Source organism: Pteropus medius, unplaced genomic scaffold (assembly GCF_902729225.1).
Source record: "Pteropus medius unplaced genomic scaffold, Ma_sr-lr_union100, whole genome shotgun sequence".
Taxonomy (NCBI): Eukaryota; Metazoa; Chordata; class Mammalia; order Chiroptera; family Pteropodidae; genus Pteropus; species Pteropus medius.
Genome location: NW_024354504.1, coordinates 1,356,344 through 1,370,634, shown reverse-complemented (window position 1 = coordinate 1,370,634; position 14,291 = coordinate 1,356,344). Strand labels below are relative to the sequence as shown.

The 14,291-nt window shown below is 57.7% G+C and overlaps 1 protein-coding gene across 4 annotated transcripts in view; it reads right to left on the bottom strand.

Moving 5' to 3' along the window:
• TRAPPC12 (trafficking protein particle complex subunit 12) overlaps positions 1–14,291 on the bottom strand; it is a 36,009-nt gene that overhangs the window by 15,847 nt on the left and 5,871 nt on the right. For 3 of the 4 annotated variants that reach the window (XM_039855040.1, XM_039855038.1, XM_039855042.1), the window contains 4 exons: positions 12,081–13,229; positions 11,150–11,266; positions 5,298–5,411; positions 3,896–4,034 (listed from right to left, as the gene is read on the bottom strand). In XM_039855040.1, coding sequence (XP_039710974.1) covers positions 3,896–4,034; positions 5,298–5,411; positions 11,150–11,266; positions 12,081–13,223 — 1,513 coding nt within the window. In that variant the 5' untranslated portion in view covers positions 13,224–13,229. Of the gene's footprint in view, positions 1–3,895; positions 4,035–5,297; positions 5,412–11,149; positions 11,267–12,080; positions 13,230–13,435; positions 13,560–14,291 lie in introns of those variants that run through there. The other variant, XM_039855039.1, reaches the window with a different exon arrangement.

Below are 14,291 nucleotides of genomic sequence, written 5' to 3'. Positions count from 1 at the left end.
AAGCGCAGGACCGGGCCGGGGGCACACCACCCCGCACGAGTGTGCGGTGGCCGCGCCTGACACGGGCAGGAGGCGGAAGCCAGGCCGCGTCGCTGCAGGGCGTCTGTGTGGGACACAGGACAGGCCGGGACGGGCCTCTGGCTATGCCTCTGATGGCGAAAAGGGACTCCAAACTGAGCTTTCCGTGCCTTTAACGATCTTTTCTAAGGAAAGACTGGAAGTCAAGCCCATGACAACGGTGAGCAGAGGGGCTGACGGCCTTCTCTTCTTGGGGAAAGCATGCTTCTCAGGACGGAGGCTGTGTCCCTGGTGCTGAGCAGTGGCCTGGACCTCCAGCCTGATCCCAGCACGGTAACCGAGAGGCTGCGTCTGACACGGGAAACAGGGCGCTGGAATCGGGGCGTTTACCTGTCAACCATCGTATGTGGTCACGTGTCACTACAAGTTCCCAAACTAGAAGTGTGCATTTCATGACTGTGGAGGGAGGGCAGAGAGGACTTAGGGCCCAGCGACACACCACCTTTGCTCGCACAGAGGGGCGAGGGGAACAGACTAAGCGTCCGATTAAAGTGTTTGTCTCATCAATTTCAGTTTGATTTGGCGATCCAGAAGGATCGAGGTCTGAAATAAGATTTCAGACAGATCATTAGAGTTCTCATAATTTAAACACAAAAATCTGAATTTAGAATTAGAAGAGGTCTGCATTTCTCAAACGATGCGCTGAAAATAATTAGAACACTCTCTTTTGAACCGAATGAGAATGCCAAACAAGACGCAGGGGGAGGTGCTGGGGGCTGGGAGGATCTCCCTGTGCCACGAGAGGCTGAAGTTACCTCCGTCAGGGATGGACACGTTAACTGTACCCGAACGGACGCTTCGTTGTTTTGAAGATAAACACATGACGAACACATGCAACACAGAGAGACCCTGAATGTGAACCACGGACGTTTGCTAGTGACGTATCAACACGGGTTCCCCAACGTGATGAACGTGCACAGCACACAAGGTGTCAGACGACACGGTGCACCGCCTGGCGATGTCAGCACGAGCCCTGTGGGGAGAAGCACTCTGTCCCAGAGCGGCCATCACAAAAATAAAAAATAATTTAACGGAACGCAAATCAGAGTGAGGCTACTCCTGGCTCGGGAAGACAGGCTCTCGACAGGAAGCGACGTGTGGCGTTTGGTGAAGCCCCGAGCACAGTAATTTTGAAGCCGTCAGCAGGAAAGACGGCCAGAAGCACTCACGGCCTCGGGAGTGGACAGTGTCACGTGCCCTCCGCCCCAGAGGCGGGAGGCAGTGGCTCCAGAGAGGGCTGGGGGCCCCCTGGGCTGTGCGACGAGGCCCCACTTCCCCTCGTGCTGCCCGACATCTTCCACCCACACGACCTGCCCTGATGCTCTGCTTCCTGAGCCGCGTGGCGATTACACGTGGAGCGCTGGGCGGCCAAGTGTCGCCCAAGTGTCAAATCTTCGGTGAGTCCCATAGGGACATGCTGGACTTCAGGTTGAGGAGGAGGTTCGGGCACCGCCGGCTTCTCAATCCGGGACCTGGGCACAAGCCTTCTCACCCCACGAGTGGAGTCTGAGCACAAGCCGGATGCCGACCCAGCGTGCGGGAAGAGGCAAGAAACGGGCGGGAAGGGAGCCGAGGACGGGGGGACGGAGGCGGGCACGAGGAAGGCCGCACACCTCGGACCCCCGAGCTCAGCGACCGAGTCGGCCCTCTGCTCAGCGCTCAGGGCCGTCGCTCTGCGGGGCAGAGGGAGCTCACTCTCTGTCCTGGGAGAGGACGAAAGGGTTGAGTACCAGAGAAACACGTAAGACCACAACACTGTTCCTTTCTCGGATGCCAAATAAAAACCACCGTGATGTTCACTCGGATCCATTACATCATCTCATGAATGCTCTCGAGGGATGAAATGATGCCCGATGTTTAAATAAAACGTATTAAAGCTCATCCATAAAACGTATTTGTTGGCATGATTATAGCTTCCTTTTTAAAGCGCATTTTAATGACTTGTTTGCTTATATACTACGAACTGAAATGAAACGAACGAATCAAAACCTTACATTTTCCGTGTTACTCCACGGAACGAGAAGAAAATGCGTAAGCACCCCCCACGCCACTGTGGATGACCGTGTGCACGTTCCCGCTGAGCGATGTGTGCGATTCACGCTTCCTGCAAACCTCACTGCCTGACGGTGCCCGGCCGCTGCCTGCTCCCCCTCCCTGCTCCAGGGGCACCGCACCTTTCCGGTCTGCTCGTCCCTAGGGTGGGGTGTCCCCGAGGTCGAGGGAAGGCTGACGGGGGCTTCCACGCCTGCGCACGAGGACTTGCTCCTCACTCCACAGGCAGCTCCGGTCAGCTCCATCAGACCGGTCCTCAGGGCCGAGTGACGAGTGCGGCCGGCCATAGGCGCCACGGCCCCGGCTGCGACCGCGGCTTTGGCGCACAGGGCGTTGGGGCTGGAGTCGGGTGGCGCTGCAGGGAAGAACGGCTCCTAGTCCCGCTCGGCCCCCAGAGCCGGCGCACGACGCGTCTCCTGACGATGACTCACGGGGACCTCGACAGAAGGGGCTGGAGCTGTCGTGCGCAGGGCGCCTTAAGGCGTCAAGAGGCGGATGGGGTGCTCAACAGCTCTGAGTTTCTGCCAGCAGCGGGCACGACACCTACCAGCATCAGCTGCCGGTCCCCAGGCCCCGCGGAGGGACAGCTTTCTGCCCACCAGGGTCATCACGTGAGGGGGGGTCGGCTATACTCGGGCAGAGGAGGAAGAAACGCTGGCTTTTTTCTTTTCCACGCTGAAGGGAAACACAGCTGTTCTTTGTAAGAAGTATAAGAACATCACCTCCTGATCCTCAAAGCCGCGGGCACCACTGATGACACAGGGACGTCCCGGTCTCCCACTGGACAACGGCAGCAGAGATGCCCGTGAAGTTTGCTTATTGCCTCTATGGAAGGGATGGACCTTGAATGGCCCGGAAGTGTAGATGGGAGAGGAACAGTTAATTTACAAACTAGACAAGCGCCCCAAATAAGCAGGGGGAGCCCGGGCCTCTGCCATCGCCACCTTTCAAAGCGGCAGGCTTGCCGGAGGGCAGGGGCTCCCCACACGCCCTGGAGTCGGACGCGTGGCGCGGTCCTGACAGCCGGGGCTGCTTCCGTGATGCCGCGGCCGCTGCGAACGCGGCCTGGCGGATTCGGAGAGGAGGCCGGCCCAGCGGCCCCTGTGTGCGGGCCACCGCTGCCAGCATGCAGCGCAGGGCCTCGGAGGAGCACACTGTCACCCTGTGGGGCCCAGGCCTGCGTGCGTAAGTGGGGTCCAGGACGGAGCCACCCGCACGAAGCCCCTCCAAACCGCTCTGCACTCCACACCAGCACCTGCTGGGCTCGCCGCCCAAGGCTGGAGCTCCCAGACGTCCCTCGGTCACAGTCCCCGCCCTTCCTCGACTCTCAGCTCTTGCCGCTCTCCGACGACCCCCTTAAACAGCGGGCAGGACCCCTCAGCGGGTGGGTCGCACGCAGACTTTTAAATAAGCTGCGTCGGAGCAGGGACCAGCGGGAACGGCGCGGCGCGGGTGCTGCCGCACGGAGGGTCCGTTCCGTTCCCACGTGGCTCCTCTTCTAGGTTTCCAGGGCGTCTCCTACCCTGGAGCACAGCCGGGGTCCGGGCGTCTGCCGCCCTGAGCGCGTACCACACCGTACTGCTGTGTCGCAGCAGCTGCTTGACAAACGGTCGTTGCATGAGGGGGGGACGCCTCAGATGGCTGTGCCTCGGGGACCGAGAGCGGCCCCTGTGGCGGCCACTTGTCTCCCAGGACCGGACACACGAGGGGCACCGGGAACACCCGGGTCCACGCGGACGACAGGGGCTCGGGGGCCAGACCTTACCCTTGCGGCCCGGATACACGTGTGGGTAGTACTCGTAGTACAGGTCCGGCTGGTCCAGGTTCCCGAACGGCTCGAACTCCATCTCGGCGTTCTGGAAGAGGCCCAGCTTCACCAGCAGCGCCAGCCTCACGAACCATAGCTGCGAACACGAAGCAAAACCGCCAGGTCACCGCGTGCAGCGAGGTCGGGCGTTGCTACTCCCTGTCCGCTGGCGGCAGAGCCTGACTTCGGAAACGTTAACACGAGGGCTAAACGTGTCCTTCCCACACTCGCCTCGCGTGCTCTGGAGCTTAACGACTTCACCTGCTTCGGTTCAGCCTGACGATGCTCAGTGACCAGGGTGCGTGTGCAGAGCCCTCTGCTGGCTACTCTGAGTCACCACGGGCACCCCTCCCTGAAGGAGAACACACTCTCCTGGGGGCGGGGTGAGGATGAAGTGGGGGCAGGAGTGGAATGGGAGAGCGAGGCGCCGAGGTGGGGTGGGGAGGACAGTGTCCTGAGGCAGGGGGCTGAGGGCCTGGGGCAGGACTGGGCAGCTGGGGAGGGCCAAATGGTCAGCGCCCAGAGGCCAGGATGCACAGCGCCTTCAAGGAAACGCCAGGAAGTCGGACGAGAGGGACAGACCCGGGATGTGTGACCGGAAAGGCACCGCAGACACGGCCTCTAGGCCCTGGGGGCCCAGGAGAAGGCAGGCGCAGAGAGTGGCTGGCCCCGTTACGCAGCAAGCCAGGAAGTGACAGGGGCGCCAAATGGAGCTGGGGCCTTTCTTATGCCTCTGTGAGCACTGCTGGTGGCGGGCCTGTCACAGGCGGGCGGTGACATCTGACCAGGTAGCAGTGGGAGCTACACATAGTGTCTGAGCCGGAGAGCAGATGGGCCGACCTGTGCTTTGAGAGGTGACCGTGGCTACAGTTTAGCGAATGAACGGAGGGGGGAGACTTGAAGTCCGGAGCGGGCCTGCAGTGGGGCGGGCCGCGCCGAGGCCGGGAAGATGGGGCTCCTGTGACAGGTGGCCGCAGGCAGGGGGCCAAGTGCTGCTCTGCAGCCCTCCCTGCCCCGTCAGCCGTGGGGGCGGCACGGGAATCGGGGCTGATACTATGACATGGGGGACAGTAGCAGCTGATGGAACGCGCATCCCCGGGGATCACACGTGTCCTGCCTGCCTCTAGGCCCGGGAGCACCTGGACCCTCCACCCAGCCAGGCCTGCACCATGGGAGTGTGCTGTAGCTCTGGGCTGCCTGCTCCTGGGGCCGGGCGAGGGCTCTGGTCCCTGCCAGCACCACCCGGGAGGGGACTGGAGACGCCCCACACTGAGATCAAAGCCGGGAGATGAGGTCACGCTCCCTCCATGCCCCCGAACCACGACGGGCCGGACAGCGGTCCCCCTGCCCCGGGGCCCACCTGCAGCGAGTCCGCGGTGTGGCTGGTGGGCAGCCCGCTCTTGCCGTAGCCCTGGCCGTGGGCTGTGAGGAGGCGCCCGCACAGGTCCACCGCTGCCCTCCAGTTCCTGCAGCTCTGTAAGACACAGCGGGCACGTCAGCAAACGCAGCCGTGCAGGAGCTCGTGCTGGATGCGGCTCCGTGGCCAGATGCCGCTGGCACCAAGCAGAACACCGACGCTCAGCGCAGCACGGGCCGCTGGGCAGGAAGAGCGCCAAGCACGAGCCGCGGCTCAGGGAAAGCAGGTGAAGGACGGGAGAACCCGCCGCCCCAAGCCCGTGAGGCCGCCTTCCCTCTCAGCAAGAGGCTCTACCTCGCGGTTTCCATCCATTTAAAATCAATTTACTCAGATGTTATGTGCTGGCTATGTTTACGTCTATCTGTGTGATCTGCATGTGACCATCAATGAGTTTATACATACAATGTGATGTTTGTTTCTCGGTATGAAAACCCGAATGAACCATGTTAACAGAACGTGTTACAGGCCAGGACGTCAACACACTGCATGTTCGCAGTAGTTCACGGTGTAACAAGACCTCAGAGGGGCTGGTGGATGCTGACACGCTGGCTCATCACTCGGGACCTCCTGTGTTTCTCTGCCCCAATGCAGGAACGAAAGGAGGGCCACCCAGCAAACATGCGAGATTAGCACCGAAGAGAATGTCTAACTCTTCAGGAAGCTAAACGTGGACGCCCAGTAGGTACCCCCTTTGGACACTGCGGACACGTCATCTACGCAGTCAGCACGTGAGCGCGAAGTCTCCCTCGCACGCAGAGGCCGTGCCGGGCTCTGTGGGCAAAGTGGTGAGAACGCACCTGTGCTCATTCATCTCAGTGTCCAGCAAGGGGGGCAGATGCCAAACTGCATTTAAGGATTAATCGTATTCTTTTGTGTGAATGCCAAGTGCTTCCTGAACAGGAAAGAGGCCGAGGGTGCCCTGGGAGCATGCCACCAGGGGGCCGGCCTCCATCTCAGGGTGGGGGGTGCGAAGCCGAGACCACACGGAGGCCTGGGAGCAGCAGGGTCAAGAGAGGAGGAAGGACTCTCTGGGCCGAGGGGCGGCGCGGGTGAATCCCGGAGGGGCCTCCGCAGACAGTGTGAGGGGGGGCATCACTCCTGCCTGGGGCAGCACAGGCAGCGAGGTGCAGGGCGAGGACAGTGAGCACGGACAGCTCAGGCCGCCAGCAGTCCGACTCAGCCTGTGGGCGTGGGAAGCCACCGAACAGTTCCAGGCAAGGGACTGACACCGCCCTGTGTGACAGACACTTACACATGTTCAGTGCATGTGGGACGAGTGTGTCACAGTGACTGCCCAATACTCTACGCACCAGCTCCCCCACGCAGCTCCCCCACGCAGTGCTCCCCCACGCAGTGCTCCCAGCTCCCCCGTACTCGAGCCAGGTCCAAGGTCCAGGTGAGGACACAGGGTCGTCAGGGGTCGTCAGGGGCCGCCAGGGGCTGTACGGCAGTCCTGCAGGCCCGTCGCCCGGACGGTCGGGGCCTGGACCCACGCGGTTACTCTGACGCCTGGACTGGCAGCCACAGCAGAGGGGGAGCTGGATGGCAGTCGGGAGACGCGGGTGTCGCCTTTTAAAGAGCGCTGGTGTCCCCCCCAACCCTGAGGCTCATGGCCTCCGGAATTCATGAAGCTGAGAGAATCCATCTTGCGCGAAGGACGGGATGTCCAAATGAGATGCTGTCAAGGCAGGCACGGAGCACGCGCCACGGAGCCGTGAGAAAGCGCACCAGGCAGCCGAAACCCCTCAGACGGTTCTTAAAGGGTCCAGCCGGCTCTCCCCCTTGCTTGGGATTAAACTTACGATGCAGTCAGCAGGGACCGGCGCCAAGTCCCTGTGCAAGCATCTTCTCTTTATCTGCACGTGTGTGTACACGTGTACACGGATACGTGTGCGCACACGCATTCAGTGAAACGGGGCCGGGAAGGACCTTGGTGTGGGGGTAGCAACTTCGGGACGGCCGGGCTCCCTGCTCACGGGCAGTGGGACCTGGTGCACGCCCCTGGCCGCCCCTGGCCACAGCCTCTCAGGCCCCCCCAGGGCACCTCCCGGTTCACGGCTCACACCCTTGCAGTGCTGACGGATGCTCCACTGTCCCATCGCATCCTGGAGGACGCCCCAGCAGCTCCCGCGTCCTGGCCAGGACGAGCAGCGCTGCCCTAAGCGCCCGTGCGCAGGTGTCTTGTGCACGGCAGTTTCGTCTCCTCGGGGAAACCGCAGGAGCATGGCCGCTGGGCCGCACGGTGAAGAGCCCGTGCAGGGCTGAGAAGCCGCCCCACCGCCTTCCACACGGGCTGTGCCGTCTGCCTCCCGTGCTGAGGACAGCGCCGCGTCCTCCCCACTGGCTGGTGTCGCCGGGCTCTGGGCGTCCTCGTGGCCGTGCGGTGCCAGCTCGGCGTGGAACGCGCTGTTCCACTCTCTCCTCAAGTACTTTTCCTCGCCCTCGTCCCTGATTGCCACCGCCTGATGGGCAGCATCAGGGACACGGCGCCAGCTAGCGAGCCACACACAGGACAGGACAGCGCAAGTGTGACTTCTGGGAACGTGTCTGGGAGCCTGTTCCCCGTGACGCAGAGCAGCACACACAGGGCCGTCAGGTTTCCCGGGTGAGGCGAGGGGTTGGGAGGGAAGACACCGGGCAGATGCGCCTGAGCTGCCTCGGGCCCCTCACACAGCCTCCGTCTCCCGGGGCCACCCGCAGTCGGAAGGACGTCCGCCTGGTTCCGACGAAGCTCCCTGGGTGACAGCTGTCCCTCGCACGCTGCGTTCTCGTGCCTAAAAGCACTGCTCAGTACGGCGGCCACGCACAGACACGCGGATCTGAAACAGCAGCTCCCACAACTAGACACGGCAGTGAGCAACGGTCCCTACGCTAATGAAAGAAACGCAAACGAGAATCTATGCGCGACTGAATCTCGCGGGAAAAACCGAACGCCACTGTTCGCATAAGACATGAGAAAAACGGCTTTTAAAAAAGATGCGCAAGAAGGCGGGTCCGAGGACGCTGTAGCAAGTGCGTCCGGAGGTTTAAGTCACTGCTAAGTATGGCGACTAAAGCACGAGAAAATAGGTTTTCTTCCAGAAAAAAAAAAGGGATTTAGCTAGGAGAGATAAGGAGGCCCCTGACACTGTGCCACCCCCACTCCTGATCTAGATGGCAGCCCTCAAAGGCACGCAGAATGCGTGTGGGTGCAAAAGTATGTAAATTAAAGATATGATCATGAATATTTATGTTTTTGAAATATTTATTACACAGTAAGAATGCCCATGTTATTTTATATCCACTATGTATAGACACCCACCACTAATAAAACCTTTAAATATATAATAAAATTATTTGCAAGTATTTTGCGGACACGAAGTGCTCCAAAAATGATTAAAAACATAGTAAAATGTATCATACAAAAGGCTTTTAGCTTTTGCTATGATTTCATATAAGACGTTTTCTACATCTCAAACCAGACTGCTATTATAAACGAAGCAAAACCATCCTCTTAATGATTCTTTTCTAAATGTAAACGTAACGAATCTCTTAGAGGCTGCTCTCCTAACTTAAAGTGGGGAGCAGACACGTTTGTGCTCCCAGCAGTGTCTCCCCGTCTGGCTCGAGTACTCGGTGTGGGGCCCGGGGAGTCTGTAACCCCCGGGGCCGTCACGCTGCCGTGGTGGCGAGGGCTTGCTGTTTCCAGTCCCTCCTCCAGCTCCGGGCCTTGCAGGAGCGCGCACTCGGAAGGCACGGGCGCGTGTAGTTCGCATGTGTCAAGCATCTGTGTGTGTGTGTTGGGTTCACTTCTCCAAGGCAGTACAGCCTTCAGCTTTCTGACAGCCACTGGCCCGAGAGGTGACGTGGGTCTCTCTGTTCACGGGAAGATGCAGCAGCAGACTGGGCTGACCCGTGCCTCCCCCGCCCTCTCTGGCCGGAGAGCCGGGTGCGCGGTCTGGGTGGGACCCCGCAGCGCGGTTCCTTCTAATCAGGGGGACTCGCTCCACCTGTGAGAGCCAGCGCTGTGACCCCATGCTGCCGGTGCTCCGAAACTGTCATTGCGTGCTTCTCCAGAGCGTTTCTTGCTACGTTTGTCTCGCTGCCTTCTCCCCTCCAGCGCCCCTCCATTGTCAACATCAGATGTCAGAGGTGGTCGGTAAAAAACGTGTTTTTAAAATTAGGACTTAAAATATACCACGTAAAAGTGTAACCTCTGTGGAGAAAACCTTGAGAAAAACCCCACCATCACTGTATAGGACACTCTGACAACGAAGTCAGCTGGATGTGAGAAAAAGATCTGAATTTAAATATTACTTTTTAAAAACAGGAAATAAAATATAGATTCTATTTGAAGAACTGAACACGCATTTGACAACTTCCAAAAGGTGAGGAAAACAGCCCAATAAAACACCGACTACCTAGTATGGACACAGCTCTCATCTGCACTCGAAGGGAGCCAGCGCCTCCGCACCGACACGCGGAGCTGACTGGAATGCCCTTCTCCACAGGCTGCGACACGCATTTCCCTGCAAAGTCCAACCTCAGGACACTGATGTCACTCAGGAACGCCTGCCTGGTCTGAAAGACGCCAGCAACTATTTTAGGACGTGATTAAAGCATCGGGGCGAGGTACGGTCTTTTTATAAACACATTTCCCACCTCAGACAAGTCTCCTTGCTACGCCTGTTAATAAGATCTCTACTGGCCTCAAGAATTTTCAGTGTATGAAAAAAAAATCACACCACGTATGTATTTATTACCACCGGGAATAATCGAGGTGGAAAGACAGCCGTGGAACCATAGTGACTGTGTGTGGCTGTGTGTGTGCTCGCTAAGCTCACTGTCACACAGTCATACTGCAGACACAGCCTGCTGCTCAGAGTCATGTATCACAGCAGTTTTTCACGGCCAAATAAAGGGAACGACACGACAGCCCGCTCGACGGTGCGAGGGAACTCATTTTAGCGGTTTTACGGGACCACGGAGATGACTACCTTTAAAGACCTACAGATTCATTAACGAATAAAGCATTCGGATATTTAAAAATCAGTTTTTCGCCCTCTTTTAAAAACAGAGAATCTCCACATCCTTCCTTCCCAAAGCTTCTCAATCACGGGAATAATTCTCGAATCGCTTCACGGAAAGAAACTCAATGAACACTTGACTTACACTTATGAAAAACTTAGCTCTAATTGGGCCGCGGGTGAAGTGTCTGCCAGCCACCTAAGCACGGGGTTCTCACTCACCTTTCTGAGGACGACACTTGTGCTAGATGATAAAATATGCTGAGAAAACAGGCAATTGTGGGCACACAATTTCCGGTGGTTCACGGAACCCAGAAATATCTGCCCCGCCCCCACTTTAGCACACCTGCAAGTGAGTTTCCTACTCAGATCTAGGACAGCGTCTGCGTGGGTGTCTGCGCTTACTCCTGTCAGTGACTAAGCAACGACTTTTTGGTGAATCCACCCATTCAATGGTAAGCCTTCTATACCCAGTGGAGAAAACAGAGTATCTTAAAAAATCGACAGTTATTATTATAATAAACAATCCAGTTATTATATTTAAGGAAGCCTCTTTAATCGAAGTATATGCTGCTTCAAATAATTTGATCATTTAAAATAACGTCTTTTAAGCTAACTGGATTTAAAATTTAAAGTATGTTGACGTGACGCCTTTGCCACACAGGGCTGGTATCTAACGTGACCTCTGCGTAGGTGCGAGGGCCTTGGACGATGCATTCAACCTAATTAACTCTGTGGAAGTGAACATTACGAGGGGCAATACCGAAAATCAAACATGGCGCTACTTACAATGAGCTGTTTCAGGCCCACGAAGGACTGTTCCACCGAGTTCGCATTCAGGACCTGTCTCTTCGCTGCAGCTTTTTCACCCAGGAAGCGAAGCATCAGGTCTTTAACTGCATCTCCCTGGAAAGAATATAAGGAAAATATGTCAGGAATAAAATGCTGATTAAACTCAGCTGACCAGAACCATGACTGACTGGAACTTCTTCGTTCTCCGGGGGTGTGGAGGTTAAAGGCGGTCACAGCACAGCGAGCCTCGGCCTTAGCCAGATGCTGCCGGCCAGATGCTGTTGGCCAGATGCTGCCGGCCAGATGCTGGCTGGAGTATCGCGATCTTTAGTGAAACGAGCATTTGGGAACTGCTCTTCCTTTGGAGAGGGAGCGCACCTGCGCCCGGTTTACGAAAAGGCACACCAAGCGGGGGGCTGGGGGAGGCCCCGAGTGTGTGGTGACAGCGTGGCGGTCACCCGGAGGCGTGTGGCGTGTGGTCGGCCCTGGGCTAGGGCAGGCGGGCCTGGGCACTGCTCAGATCCTCCCTGTCCATTCTTACTGTTTGTACATCAAGCATATTATGTGTAATTCAATGTTTTCCTCAAGATTTAAAAAAAGAAATGGGAGATTTATCATTTACCGAAGCCCAAATGTCACACATAAACTGATCACACAGAGTTTAGAGCTACTTCAGAGAACCATGTGCCCTGATGGACTGGCTTCGAAGACTACTACTAGTACCTCAGATACGCTATGTCAGGGGACTTGAGTAGGTTCTAAATCACCTAATGACATAACACGGACTCCTCCCACCAGAATCTTAGGACCTGCTGAAAATTAACGGCTTTTCAGTGCCCCAAAAGTATTTAATTTATATTACATGTATGCGTAAAAATGAGGGGTGCACACACGACTGCCCACTTCACTGGGGACACCCGCGTCTCACCTGGATGTTGTCGAACTTGAGGCCTGGCATGGTGACGTTCTCCTTGTCCACGAACACCGTGCCGTACTGTTGGGCCGCCATGGAAAGCAAGACGTCCCTGGTGGCCGCCCCGGGGAGCCAGGCGTCACTCCTCCGGTCCATCTCGCTCATGCTCAGGGCGGTGGCGAAGGGGTCCTCGCTCCCTGCGAACACGGCCTGAATCTGGGAGAAGGGCTTTGGCGACGGCGGAACTTCGTGAGAAGCCACCGGGACGCAGGGCTCCGGCCCATGGGCCCCGGGGGAGCGGGCGGGGTCAGCGGAAGCCGGGGTGGCCTCCGAGCCCGGGGCCGAAGGGCCCGCGTTGGGGTTACTGACGGAAATGAAGGCGGACGTCGTGAACGAATCGAAGAAGTCCGAGGCCAGGGAGTTGGTGCTGGTCGTGTCCGCAAAAAACGTGCTCAGGCTGGGGCTGGGCTGGACCACCTGCGGGGGCGTCGTGGCGGCCGGCTGGCCGGCGCCCCCAAAACTCGGCGACTTCACCAGCTGCGACTCGAAGCCGTCGGGCAGGAAGGGCAGTGGCTGGGCGGTGGCGGGCGGCGCCCGGCTGAAGATGGTGCACACTGGGACCGGCTCCTCCTCGGGGCTGGGGCGCCCTGCGGCCAGGGCCTCTGCGCCTGCCCCAAGCCCTTCCTGCGCCGCGGCTGCCCCCAAGGACGCCCCGCTCCCCAGGGACGCGCTGCTGTCAGGGGTCGTGTCCTGGACGGCGCTGGGTGGTCCGTCCCCGTCGCTGTCACTGTCATTGCTCAGAGTGTCGGCTGCCCCTTCATCCGTGACGTCCTCCAGTCTGTGGCCGGCGCTGCCTTCCGCGGGCTCCACGACCTCCTGCAGGCCACCGAGCTCACCCGCGTCGTCGTCGCTGTCATCGGGAGAGTCAGATATGAGGACGCTCTCCATGGCACGCTCCGTGAGCTTGTCGGTGGAGCCGCAGGCCTCCTCCGAGAGGGCCCCGCCGTCCTCGGACCCCAGCCCGGCCCCGCCGAGGTCAACGGTCTCCTCCAGGTAGAGTGGCCGCCCCTCTTCCCGCGGGGCCTCGCTCTCTGCTCGCCCCTCGGCCGGCCGTGACGCCTCTGTCCCACTCTGCTTAGCGCCCTGGGCAGTCTCCATGGTGGCCTGCGACAGAGACAAACACGCACCAGCCCCGTCAGCGCCGTCTCAGTTACCACTAAGCAGATTAAAACTGTCTTTAATTTATAAAAACGCTGAATACGTGTCATTATAACGGTAAATGCGTCACTGCATTTTCCCAAACCCGCAGGTGACACGCCACCAAGAGGGAATCCTGACGTTGACCGCGGGTGTGCGCACCATCTCTATACCTGCTGCTTACATCTGCAGTGAACCGAAGATCGCGCCGAAAAAAGTCTATTTAACAAACGTTCATCAGTTATGCAGATGACTCAGGATTCAGGAGACTCTACTTCTCTGGCCATTTATTTACTACTGTGGAAAGCGACAAACAACCTAGATTCACCACCTGAGTCACTTTTCAGTGCACGGCTGGGTCGGGGGCACCATGCACATCCAGGCTGTGGGGCCGGCCTTTGTGACTGTCCCTGGGACTCTTCTCAGCTTGCAGGACCGACTCTCTGTACTCGTTAAACAGCCCCCACCCCACCCCCGGCAACCACCGTCTACTTTATGAATCTATAAATTTGAATATTCTATGTGTCTCATGTAAGCGGCAACACATAGTATTTATACTTTTGTATCTGGCTTATTTCACCTACAAAAACTCCTCGAGGCTCATGCTGTAGCATATATCAGAATGTACTTAATTTTTAAAGCTGAGTAATACCCCACTGTATGCACACAGGAGTTTATCTATTTATTTATCAACAGACACTGAGATTACACCGAACTTTTGGCTACTGTCAACACTGCTGCTGTGAACATGGGTGTGCAAATATCTCGAGACCCTGCCCACAATTCTTTTTGGCATATACCCAGAAGCTGAACGGTTGGGTCATATGGCAATTCTATGTTTAATTTTTTGAGAAACTATCAAACTATGTTTCGTAGTGGTTACACCGTTTTACACTGCCACCAACTGTGCACAAGGATTCCAATTTTTCCACATCGCTGCCAACGCTCGTCATTTTCTGTCTTTCTGAGTGTAGCCGTAGCGGCCATCCCAGTGGGTGTGAGGGCTCCAGCCTTTCAAACCCCACTGAT